Source organism: Peromyscus californicus, unplaced genomic scaffold, assembly GCF_007827085.1.
Source record: "Peromyscus californicus insignis strain IS unplaced genomic scaffold, ASM782708v3 Scaffold_18__1_contigs__length_77618521, whole genome shotgun sequence".
Classification (NCBI taxonomy): domain Eukaryota; kingdom Metazoa; phylum Chordata; class Mammalia; order Rodentia; family Cricetidae; genus Peromyscus; species Peromyscus californicus.
Genome location: NW_026294480.1, coordinates 33,729,612 through 33,742,623, shown reverse-complemented (window position 1 = coordinate 33,742,623; position 13,012 = coordinate 33,729,612). Strand labels below are relative to the sequence as shown.

Sequence of the window (13,012 nt, the reverse complement as noted above, 5' to 3'; positions counted from 1 at the left end):
TGCGGGACACTTCCCAGCTCTCCTCCACCCACCGGGTTCCCCGACAGAAGGCAGGACCTAGAAGTCCCCAAGTGCGGGCTGTGTGTTCAGAGAACACTCACAGAGAAGTGCACCTCCTGCAGGTACCGGAAGAAGACACCTTGGGAAGTGTCAGGAGTCCACCATGCATTCCTCAGGGGTACCCAGTTGGCCCCGATTTTCAAACTCCTGATCACTGGGACACAATAATAAGGAGCTTCCCTGTCGGAGAGGTTAAAAAGTGGAGAAAAACCAGGTAACTTACAGAGAATGCATGCATGTTTGCCGAGAGCTGTCTAGATTACAGAGCACAGGCCTGCAGGGACAGCAAGCAGGACTAGGGTCCAGTCTGAGGTTTGTCCTCTTTTGTGACCTAGGGATAGAATTTTAACTACCTACTGCTGGGCACAGTTCATCTCTCAGACACAGGCTCTTGCTACCCCGTTCCAGTTTGTTGGAAAAATTAACCAGACAGGAGTTTTCAAAGCACTTCCCAAAGTCAGAGTGGTACATCAGTATTTTCGTGAAGCACCAAAAGGTCAGTTACCACTCACTTCTCTAGGCATAAGGGGTACAAAGGTACAAAAGTCCAGCTCGGGGTTGTCGAACTGTCTCCTATCTGCAGGAGCAACTGGTCATGCGCTCTTTTTGCTGTTTACTTTGTACTCACAGCTCATTGTCACACCACTTCTCTATAACCTTCTTACAATTTCAGTTTACAAAGGGACTCCCCCTCGCCCTTTCCCCATTGCGTTGAGAGCCAGAGTCACAGTTACACGACTAAACACTGCAAAAGAATAAAATACCCATTTCATCTCAAGGGTGGGGTGAAAACCTAGGAACACAGGACCAAAGGAATCATACAACTGGAAACTTTTTCCTTAGCATCCTTCCCAGGAGCCTCCGGCTGTGTCTCGGCTACCTTATTGGCTCTAGAATACAGAAAGGGGGAAAGATTCTGGAAATGGTATGTTTCATCCCTGTCCCACTCAGGGACAGGGGGTGGGATGCTTAGTGGCCTTGAACCGGTCCTGTTTCCCAGGCAGGCTTTCTCTGAGACTCCCACAATCCTTTGGTTACCATGCTTTGATGGAGCAGCAGTGGTGCTCACTGACTCTGGAGCTTTTAAAGGGGGAGTTACCCACCTAGAGAAACCTGAGAAAGGAAACCATGAGGTCAGGCAAAACTCCTCCTGGGTGGTCTGTGCGTGCCAAGCTGACTGAAAGGACAGGACTGACAGGAATGGAGACCAGGCAGGCCTCACAAGCTGACTTCACTGTCTGAGGTGACCTTTCATGAATGCACTTTGGATTCTGGCAACACCAGCCTATCTCCTTACATCATGCCCATGCTCTCTCCCCTTTCGTCTTCCCCTCTCTCCAAGCCCGGAGCAAATCTTCATCTAGTCTAGGAGATGTCACGTGGTCTCATGGAAGATTTCCTGAGTTCTGATCATGCTCCAAGGTGATTTCAGGGTTACGCTTAAACAAGGAAGGATTGTCCTTATGTTGCTCTGGCTTCAGCTGCAGCCTCCATTCTGTGAGACACGAAAGCAGATTTCTTTACATGCCACCCTGTCTTCTGTAGAAATGCCATCATCCTCAGACAGCATATGAAAAGGTACGCTGGCTTATGTATGATGTTAAAGAAACAGGTTGGGATGTAACTTGACAGGGTCTAGCTAGGAGACAAACCTCTGGGCGTTTTGTGAGAGACTTTCTAGATTGGATTAACTGAGATGGGCAGCTCCATTCCAAGAGCTCTGGCTGAAGGAAAAGGAGAAAGTAAGCTCTTCTCTCTCTGCTTCCCGACTGTGGACACAATCTCACCAAATGCTCTGCTCTTTCCCACCATGGGTGGACGAATCCTCTTCAACTCCATGTTAAAATAAACCAGGATGGAGAGATACTTCAGTTACTAAAGTCCTTACTGTGCATGCACTAGGACCTGAGTCCCTAGTACCTAAGTCCATAGCATCCGAGTCCCTAGCATACGAGAACAGTAGTAGCAAATGGTGCTTCATAGGTTGGTGGTACACAACCAGCATTTTGGAGGCAAAGACAGGTGGATTTCTGGGGCTCACTGGCAATCAATATAACCTAATTAGAGACTCTTATCTGTTTGAGAGACACTGTCTCAAAGTTACTGAGTAGATGGAGAAAGGACACCTGAGGTTGACCTCTGACTTCCACAAACATGAGCATACACGTGCACATGCACCCCACCATGAGCATGTACACACATCTACATTAAATAAATAAAAATTAAAAGGAATAAAATAAGCCTACTTCCTGTAAATTGCCTCTTGTCAAGTATTTTATGAAAAAAAGTAACCAATACAAGACAAAATTTGTCATTTATATGAAGAGCATCTTCTATGTTTGAACTCCAGAAATAAATGTCCCTGGGTCTCATGGATGACCATATACAGGTCTATAGTAGTATGTGTTCTTTATATTTTCCATTTAGGAGGAATAAATGTATCAGGCACTGAGGTAACTACTTTGTGATAAGAGTATAATTTACCTTACAAAAAGTGAAATTGCATTTACTCCTGTGTGTATTCTGCCCTATCACCCTGCTTTGTCTACCCACAGCAGCTTTCCAGCCTTCGAGTCCAGCTCAATTGTTTACATTCTCTCTGAAGCTCTTGCTGGATCATCTCAAGTGTGAAATTATTTTGTTTTCCCTGAATCTAAGCTTTTATACTTACACTTGTTATATGTTGCAACTTTTGCTGATTTTTTCCATTTTATTAGGAAAACAATATATTCTTACTATCTGTACTTCAAATATCTAGATCAGTGCTTGGCAAATAGTAAGGGGTTTCATAAATGTTTAGCCAAATCTAATGAAAAATAAATCTATAGATAAAGATCTTGAATTCATATCCCAAACCTTCATCTGTCCACAGATCTCCAGGCTAGCAATAAGTCATTGCTACATAGATTTCTTTTTTTTTTTTGGTTTTTCGAGACAGGGTTTCTCTGTGTAGCTTTGCGCCTTTCCTGGAACTCACTTGGTAGCCCAGGCTGGCCTCGAACTCACAGAGATCCGCCTGGCTCTGCCTCCCAAGTGCTGGGATTAAAGGCGTGCGCCACCACCGCCCGGCTTACATAGATTTCTTATGGACATATCAACACCAATTATATTCAAGTCAGAACTCTGATTCCCTCTCCCTGGCTGTGCTGTAATCATAGCTATTGCAGTCACCATTTCAATAGACAGCAACTACTTCTACCTAGTTCCCGATATCGCAAACCTCTGTGGTCATTCTTGCCTCATCTTTGTCCCTCCAACTCCACCTTTAGCATCTGTTACTTCTTAGAGAGGTCAAGAAGCAATTAGCTTGAAACATCAGAATCTTACCTCTATTGCTGCAGTACTTTATAGACTCAACTGGTCTCTGTGATTCAACAATTCTTCCTCTTCTCACTACCAACACTCTTGATCCAATGCACAGTCTAATCTAAAAATGGGATTCTTTTTAAAACCAAGTCATGCCATCCCTTTGCCCCACAAGCCCCCATTTGAACTAATATGCAAATAAAAATGACACATAAGACTCTGGGCTATGCATTTTCACTCTCCACCTCATCCCTATTAGTCTTTCCTGGACTTAGTCTGCTCTTCATCCCCACTAGTCTTCCCTGGACTCAGTCTGCTCCTCATCCCCACTAGTCTTCCCTGGACTCAGTCTGCTCCTCATCCCCACTAGTCTTCCCTGGACTCAGTTTACTCCAGTCACATTGGACTCCCTGCTCTTTCTCAAACAAACCTTAACTTATAAACTGTTCTTGTTGTTTCTTCAGCTGTAAAATCCCTTCTCTGGACATTTGCATGTTCCCTTGTCTTGGCTCAAATAGCACCTTGTTAAGATGGCCGCTACCTTGACTGACCTATTTTACTTTATTACAGTGTGTCTTCTGTCACCCTCTTCTGTCTCCCCACCACAGACAGCTTAACCAAAAATGTAACTCACACTTCAAGAGAGTGGAAGCAATTAGAACTCAGAGCAGGCATATTCAAATCCAGGTAACCAGGTCAGTTTGTTATCTCTTCAATTCCACAGCTGCACAGCATAAATTTTCTAAAACTACAACTATCAGGGACCAGGATTTTACTTGGATCATTCTGTTGTTCTGTCAATTACCAATGTCCTTTATCAAACCACAAGAAAGAAACTAAAACTCCCCAAATAACACTTGCAGTTAAAGAAAGGACGAGTGTTGCTTAGGAGCCTGGGTGGCTCATCTGTGGTCTTGGTAGGCTGCTGATCGATCTCACAGTGACTCAGTTCCCTAGAGAATGAGAGGATTGATAGCTATTGACCATGTATATTATTATCCTGAGGTCTGTGATTGGTTGATTTCCTGTGTCAAATTGGCTTGGCAGTGGTACCCAGATATTTGGTCAACTGCTTTGCAAGACACTTCTGTGAAGAGATTTTACAGATGAGATTAGCATTTAAAATAATAAGCTTTAAGTAAAGCAGATTACCTAAAAAATGGAATGTGTATGGACCTCATTGATCAGTTGAAGGCCTTATCGATGTCAGCCTTATCCGAATGTGAAGTATCACCAATTTCCTAGTTCTCCAGAACTGTGAAGAGGGGTCAAGGAAGACCTTTAAAAAGTAGGCATTTCTACCTGGAGCTCATAATATCTAACAGGAATACAGCATACTGATGGCCTTGACTCTCATTAGTGGACTGGGAGCCACCTACAGGAAGGTTCTGAACCTGGAAGAAACCAGACTACATCTAGCAGCCTCATGGGAAGATTAAGAGATAGATTTCAATAAAAGGCACGTGGATGGATATTCACCTTAAAGTCATCCCAGCATTTAAGCATAGAGATTTTTTTTTTTTAATGGGGAGCAATGTTTCCATCTCTGTCTGTTAAAACAGAAAAACAAAAACAAAAACCTATTTGAAAACATCTGGTAGACAACCAGCTAGCTTCTGTCTGGGTAATTATACCAGTGAGGAACTCACTAACTCCTCTACTGGGAAGCTTGTTCCATTTTGTGACTGTGCTATTTATTAAAAGTCCTTTAGCCATCATATTCCATTTTATTATTTATACATAGTTTTGTCTCTAAAAGCCTAGGGGGAAAATATTAGAAATTTAAATGTATTTCTTTTCTCAGGGCAGACTGCCACTTACCTTTTCTCCAAAGTCAAACCCATGCGGGCCATTCCCACACCTTATTCTAATCACTAGCCTGCTTCTCCATCCTATTGTCCTCTCTAGTTTATCTAATTCCTGATAAGTTTTAGGCCTGCTGAAGGCCTCTCCGCCGTCACAACAAACTGAATCAGACCAAATTGGACAGCCCAGGTTTAATGGGTAAAGTGCTCCCAGGGTGATTCCAGCCCCCCTGCAGAAAGGAGAAGGGGACAGACGGAGAACCACAAGTCTCTTTTTGGGAATGCTGCTTATATTTCCCCTGTGGGAGTCAGTCGTCCTGAGCCTCTCTGGGGGAGGGGCTGTGTTTGGTGGGTTTTGAAGGGGCAGGTTTTGGGAGGAGCTGTGTGAGACTCTTTGGGTATAGGGGTGCCAGGGTGCCAGGGGTTGAGGTGGAGCTCCCATCCAAACAATTCCTTTTGAAGTTACTGTTTTCTGTTATCAAATTCAGCCCTACCTGTGTCTCCAAAGATAGAGGGGGATGGTAAGCTTCTATCTAGGTGCCAGGGAACAATGAAAAGGGCAAAAGTCTGGAGTCTGGAAGATACAGCAGAACCCAAGGTCTACTGAGGGCATCTGTCACTCAGCCTGCACTCCAAAGGTCCCTCTGGAATACAGAGCTTTCTATTCTCTCTTTCCTTTCCCATTCCAGTCATTTGCTTCTTCTTTTCACATTTTTTTTTTTTTTTGCTTTTTGCCTTTATCCTCCTTATTTTCAAAAGACGTGAGAAAATAAGAGCATGGGAGAATGTAAATGGGAAAGAAATCTGACCAGGAATGAGAAGGGCTCTTGTAGCAGTTTCCTGTTGTAGAAATTAGATATAAAGACCTATTTCTAGGGACTGAATCCAGTCTCAACTTGCTAATCCAAGAGGAGGAACAGTGAGCTACTTGAGCATCGAGGGGACGGCCCTGCCTAGTGAAGCCCGAAAGCGTCAAGCAGGCAGATGAACTGCTGTTAATTTTGGCTGACAAAAACCCTTAGATAAGACAGGGACTGCATCGAGGAGACAGAGGATTAGCCACGCAATACTGCTTTCTCTAGGCCAGCAGCCTTGTGCACTTCCTGAGTCAGGTGTAAGGTGGTGACCTCTTACTCTATAAAACTGTGATATCTTTTAAAAGATATATTTATTATGTTTTACAATGTGTTTGGATGCTTTGCTGGCATGTATGTCTGTGCAGCACACATGCTTGCAAAGAATTCAGAGGCCTGAAGAGGGCACTGGGTGTCCTAGGACTGGAGTTCCAGAAGGTTTGGAGACACCATGTGGTGCTGGGTGTCTCTGGGAAGGGACACTTAAGCTCATTCTGTAACATCGAACATTGGAATACATAACATCAGAAGATGAAGTACAAGTGGCCAATATGAAAAGAAGTTCAACGTCACTAACCACGTGAAAAACATAAACTAAAACTGCACTGTAACTCTATCTCATCCCCATAAGAATGACAGCCGTCAAGGAAACAACAGCTACCTCTGAGGGAGGGTGCTCAGTAGGAAACACTTACACACTGCTGGTGGGATAGAAAGCAGTCTCGCCACAGGGGGAATCAAGATGGAGGTTTGTGAAGAACTAGATCTTCCACATGCCTTAGTTCTACCAGTCCTCAGTGTTTATCCAAAGAGCTTACAATAATTTGATTTAGAACATTCGAGGCGCATTCATTATATAATGTGAAAGGAGGTATTCCCTCTCATTAATTTATCATAAATATTTATATAATAGATGAGACATGATACTTGATGCATGACAATCACTTTATTTCTGTTGATTGATATTTTCCAAAACAAACATGGTGTCAGAGTTTTCAATCTATCCACATCTTTACCTTTTTAAAATTTACATTACTTATCTGTTTAATGTTTCTTTATCTAGTTTTTTTTTCTTTAAAGAGGATGTGAAGTGGCTTCTGGAAATATGTATATGAGCCAGAGGATAAGTAAGCAAAACAGATGAGGAAGGAGGCAACAAAACAAAATACAATAACAACAACAATAATAGAACATAAAACTAAGACAGTGGGCAGCAGCACTAACTAGCTCTTGAAATACATGTCACATAAATTGGGTGTGATGGTATACAACTTGAATCCCAGCACTCAGAAAGTGGAGTCAAGAATTTCAGTTTAATTATGGCCACGTAGTGAGTTTGAGACCAGTGTGAGCTACATGAAATTCATAGTTTCGTATTCTCATCTCTCCCTCCCTCCCTCCCTCCCTCCCTCCCTCCCTCCCTCCCTCTCTCCCTCCCTCCTCTCTCTCTCTCTCTCTCTCTCTCTCTCTCTCTCTCTCTCTCTCTCTCTCTCTCTCCCTCTCCCTCTCTCTCTCTCCCTCTCTCTCCCTGGGCTGACTATCTTGGTATACGCCTTAGTGAACAATTGTCTGGTATAAGGGGGAAGATATGGACAGACACCTAAAGTTGTCCTCTGACTTCCATGACAATACACACATACCATGGATCCACAAAATGATAAGAAAAAAAAAGGAAAGAGAGAGAGAGAGAGAGAGAGAGAGAGAAAGACAGAGAGAGAGAGAGAGAGAGAACTAGAGATATTGCTTATTGGTAGAGAATTACATATGGCTCTGAGTTCAATTTCCAGTACTAGCATATATATATATATATATATATATATATATATATATATATATATATATATATATATATTTTCCGTATAAACTTTTGGCTCAAAAGTGCTATAATTTTCACTTTAATGATATTCTATATTTGAACATTTGGTATCTAGATATTTATTTGCATTCATTGTTCCTGCAAATTTTATAGTTTGTGGAATTATGAGATGCAAGTTTTGAGCAAACTGTTCCCAGATAAGCAGTAGTCCAAATGAACACAAGAGCTGAAATCTACTTGCAATTCCAACTTTCCTGAGATTACTTTTAGACTGAAATAAATCCTGCCTTATCTGGGGGTTCTCAGGACATATATCAAATGTGATGCTTATGTTTATGATTCACAGAAGAAGGAATAATCTATTTCAACCATACTTGCATACCTTAAGCATGATGAATATTGACTCCAAACTGAAAACTATCAAAATATAACTTAGAGTCTGAGTTTTGTGACGTAGGTTACTCTTTGAAAATAAATTTACATAAAAAGACACATTAGTAAACTTAAGTTATTGAAAGTTGCCACAGAAACACAAATCAGACAACATCTTCTTGATGTTAAATGAATGAGGCTTTCCTGGTCAGTTCCTCGCACACATTGTTCTGGTGTGGTGTTCTATGTGATGGCTCCTACCTTAGTTTAAGTTTTCATTGCTGGGAAGAGACACCATGACCACCACAACTCTTATAAGGAAAACTTTTTTTTTTTTTTTTTTTTTTGGTTTTTCGAGACAGGGTTTCTCTGTGTAGCTTTGCGCCTCTCCTGGAACTCACTTGGTAGCCCAGGCTGGCCTCGAACTCACAGAGATCTGCCTGGCTCTGCCTCCCGAGTGCTGGGATTAAAGGCATGCGCCACCACCGCCCGGCTAAGGAAAACTTTTAATTGAGGCTGGCTTACAGTTTCAGAGGTTCAGTCCATTGTCATCATGGTAGGGAGCGTGACGGCACACCGGAAGACATGGTGCTGAAACTGAGTCCTACATCTTGTAGGCAACAGGAAGTTAACTGAAAGTTACACTGAGGGAAGCTTGAACAAAAGAGACCTCAAAGCCTGCCTCCACAGTGACACTTCCTCCAACAAGGCCACACCTCCTAATAGTGCTACTGCCTTTGGGGGACATTTTCCTTCAAACCACCACCGTTCCCACCATAAGGTCATGGTCTCTGTCATAACTTTGTTCTTCTGGGCAGGAATCCCAAACTTAGAATCTTTTCTTTTGATCAAAGCTTGGCAGAATATTCTTCTCCAAATTAAAACATTTACCTGAGATAAGCAGAAAATCAATTTATTTTAACCCATTACATAGTTAAGAACATAAAATTAATAGAACATTATTATTATAAACATATTAAAAGATATTTAAATACACTCACCATTAAAGAACTGAAAATGAAGCCATACATAGTGACTTATGCCTGTAATCCTAGCACTCTGGGAAGCTGAAGCAGGAGGATTGCCACCAGTTCTCAGCCAGCCATAGAAGGATATTGTCTTAAAAATTAAAAAAAAATGTAGATCAAAACAACAGCTTAAAAAAAATCACATTAGAAAAGAAAATACATGCTAAAAGTACATAGTTAGGGTGTAGGGATAAAACACATTCTTATTCATGACAATTCAGAATTTAAGTCAGTTAAACATATTTTCAGGACATTTTTATGTGTATGAACTTGTAATTGCATAGTTCTTTTTGCTCACATATTCCACTTTTTGAGGAATGCATTTATAGACAAGCTCACAGAATTTTGCTCAATTATATTAATGAAGGCAATTTGAAATGATCCCTCGTTTGTTGTGCTCTGACATTTTAAAATGGCTTATTGTTTTTATGCAGGAATTCTCAGTGTGCTTATCATCCCCTTTATTCATATCTTCATGCTGGCTATTACGTGGTTGCCCCAATGAGAAACAGTGCAAGACACCTCTGCTTTTCATTTCAGGAAACTAAGGCTGGAGGGAGCCCACTGGGAGTTGGTTTATTAAGAATAGTGGGTCATGCCGGGCGGTGGTGGCGCACGCCTTTAATCCCAGCACTCGGGAGGCAGAGCCAGGTGGATCTCTGTGAGTTCGAGGCCAGCCTGGTCTCCAAAGCGAGTACCAGGAAAGGCGCAAAGCTACACAGAGAAACCCTGTCTCGAAAAACCAAAAAAAAAAAAAAAAAAAGAATGAGTGGGTCCCATTTCAGTTCTAATTTTAAAGCCATGTTGCCTTTGCCTTATCAGACTTACCTTGGTATGTTGAGAAGTCTGAAGCCTTGAATATTGCTTGGAGGTGAATGCCACAAATTTCTATTCATGCCGGTTCTGTGATTCCCAGAGAAGGGAAACAAACTACTTGCTGCTGATGCAAAATTTCTATTAGTGGGGACCCATTTTCCAGTTCTTAATTTTTGATAACCAGAATACAGATAAAAATCTTGCAGAACCTTGAAATGTTGATATAAATGAAATAATGTTTTTGTATTTCTGTATTTTAAAGGTATCATTGCTTTCAGAGATGTACAAATCGTCCATGCTCCAACCGTCATGCTGGAGCATGACTAAATCTCCCAGTGACAGCAAACCCACAGAGACAACCATGTAACAACAGTTAACGTGTATCAGTAACCTTTTTTAAGGTAAGTTAGCAATACACCACAAACTTTGAATTCTGCATGTACTCTGCTTTGATCCTTTTTTTTCCACTTCTGGAATCATCTTACAGTGCAGTGATACATTTCTCTGGTCCCACTCAGCTCCACAGTCCCACCTGACCCCCACAGTCCTGCAGCCACTTATAAAATAATCACTCAGAGGCTTAATATTATTTACAAACTGGATAGCCTATGGCAGGCTTCTTACTAGCTAGCTCTTTCATCTTAAATTAACCCATTTCCATTAATCTATGATTTGCCACGTGGCCATGGAGTTACCGGTCTGCTGGCATCTTGCTGGTCCTTGGGCAGCAGCTTTGCGTCTCTCCTGCTCTCCTTTCTTCTCTCCGTATCTCTGATTGGATTTCCTGCCTGCCTCTAAGCTGCATTGTCATAGGCCAAAACAGCTTTATTTATTAGCCAATGGGAGCAACACATATGCACAGCATGCAGAAACACATCCCACAGCATTACAGTAACTGTAAGGGTTACAAGATGAGGATGCACATGGGTGAGGGCTTTTATCGTGAATTGAATGGCAATAGAGAAAATCTGATGCAAGTTGTGACCCCTTAATAAACATTTATACAATAAGTACTAGTACACTTTCTGAAAGAATGAGATACAGAAGAACTCACTTCTGTGGGATGCTATCAGTGATATTAAACCAAAACAGTTGCAGAAAAACATCTAAAATATGAGTCAACGTCTGTAAAGATGCCTGGCTTGTAATCTGGTTACCCCTGGGAGTGGAAATGATGGGTGGGCATGTGTGGGGAGAAGACGTGGACATTCTTTCTTCATTTTACAAGTTTATGCATAGTTTGCATTTCTCCAATGAATATGCAATGGTTTATATATTTATTCTTTACACAATTTTGTAAGAATTTTTTTCACTTTGAAGGGTAACTAATATTTTTTAAAGAAATTATTTTTATAAAGATGAAAGTAACACACATGTGCTGACTTAAAAAACAAGAAGTTACAAGTATCACTAAAAAAGAAAAATGACGGACCACTGGCCTTCTACCCAAGTCATTATTTCCTTCATAGGAGAAAATGTACTTGGGCTGCTCTGTGTGATAGTTGAGATAAACACTTGAAGCAATCTGGCAGAAGTCATCTCAGTACATAAAGCTCAAGGTGAAGGATTTCTTTCATGAAGAATTAGTTATTTTAAAGTTTGGCACAGTTATCGATCCAAGTGAGATGTCCTAACTTGACTAAAGCAAAAGTGAGTCAGGAGAATGACAGTTGTTAATGAAGTCCACTTTTTCCAGGTTCATATAGACCAGTGGTTCTCAACCTGTGGGTCACGACCCCTGTGGACATTCAAAGGACCCTTTCACAGGGTTAGCCCAAGGCCATCAGAAAACACAGATATTTACATCATGATTCATAACAGTAGCAAAATTACAGTTACGAAGTAGCAATGAAATAACTTCATGGTTGGGGGTCAGCACAATATGAGGAACTGTATTAAAGAGTCACAACATTATGAAGGTTGAGAACCAGTGATACAGACCCAACTGATTCATGAACTTGGTGGAAAGTTCAAAGGTGAATAAGTTCAGTCTCTCTTAGAGCTGTAACTATAAATCTTTTTTCATTTCATTTTATTTTAACTGTCTAATATTTTAACTGATAGTACATTAATATAATTTATTTTTTGGAGGATTTTATGTGAGTACTATATTTATATCATTCCACCCCCATAGTCTATCCAACTCCTCCCCTGTCCCCCACCACGCTTTCTCAAGCTTCTCATAGCCTCTTATTCTTTAATAATCATTGTGACATATTCATACATGTAAATATTATTGCTACATATGTATCTATACATATAAATTTATAAATGTAACCTGGGGAATTCATTTAGTGTTGTTGGAAATGTCTGCTTGTCTATAAAGGGAATTGTCCCTGGAAAAGACCAATTCTTTTCTCAAAAGACCTTGTGATATTTCCCCTACCCACCCTGGAATGTCAATTGGTGGTGTCATTTTCCAGGTCTTATTTAGGCACCATAGTGTTAAGATTTCCTGGGAGCAACTTCCTTGTCATATGCAGAAACATGTATGACAAGAGGTTCAGCAGATGCCTTGAACCTCTGGCTCTTACAAACTTTCCGCCCACTCCTGCATGATGCTCCCTCAATCTTTGGGGGTATGCTGCATATTTCACAACTGATGTTGGGCGCCACACAGTTAGTTGTTCTCTGCATTTGCCACTTCCCTCTTTCTGTAATGGTCTCCAGTTGCAAAAAGAAGCTTCCCTGGTGGGGTTGAGAACTACATTTACCTCTGGGTGTAAGGATAAGTACTTGGAATGCAGTTATAAATTACAGTGGTTTAGGAAAGTGGAAGTAATAGGCTCTCTTCCATGCTCCTTGGCCTCACCAGCCATGAGTGGTGGGCTGAGTTTACATCACCAGGCATGAACTCCTTTCTGTTGAGTGGGCCTTCTGTACAGATGGCTACTGGTTACCTTCATGGTGTAAGTGTCACTGCTGCACCTTTTGGAGTGTCTTGTCATGCTGGTC

At 41.4% G+C, this 13,012-nt stretch overlaps 1 protein-coding gene across 1 annotated transcript in view; it reads right to left on the bottom strand.

The window, feature by feature from the left end:
* The window catches only part of Ghr (growth hormone receptor), a 261,833-nt gene extending 251,696 nt beyond the window's left edge, over positions 1-10,137 (bottom strand). The window contains exons 1-4 of the mRNA XM_052743766.1: positions 10,070-10,137; positions 5,188-5,401; positions 4,669-4,760; positions 102-240 (exon numbers count right to left, since the gene is read on the bottom strand). Of these exons, the coding sequence (XP_052599726.1) occupies positions 102-240; positions 4,669-4,760; positions 5,188-5,401; positions 10,070-10,137 (513 nt within the window). The remainder of the gene's footprint in view (positions 1-101; positions 241-4,668; positions 4,761-5,187; positions 5,402-10,069) is intronic.
* Positions 10,138-13,012: the final 2,875 nt, after the last annotated feature.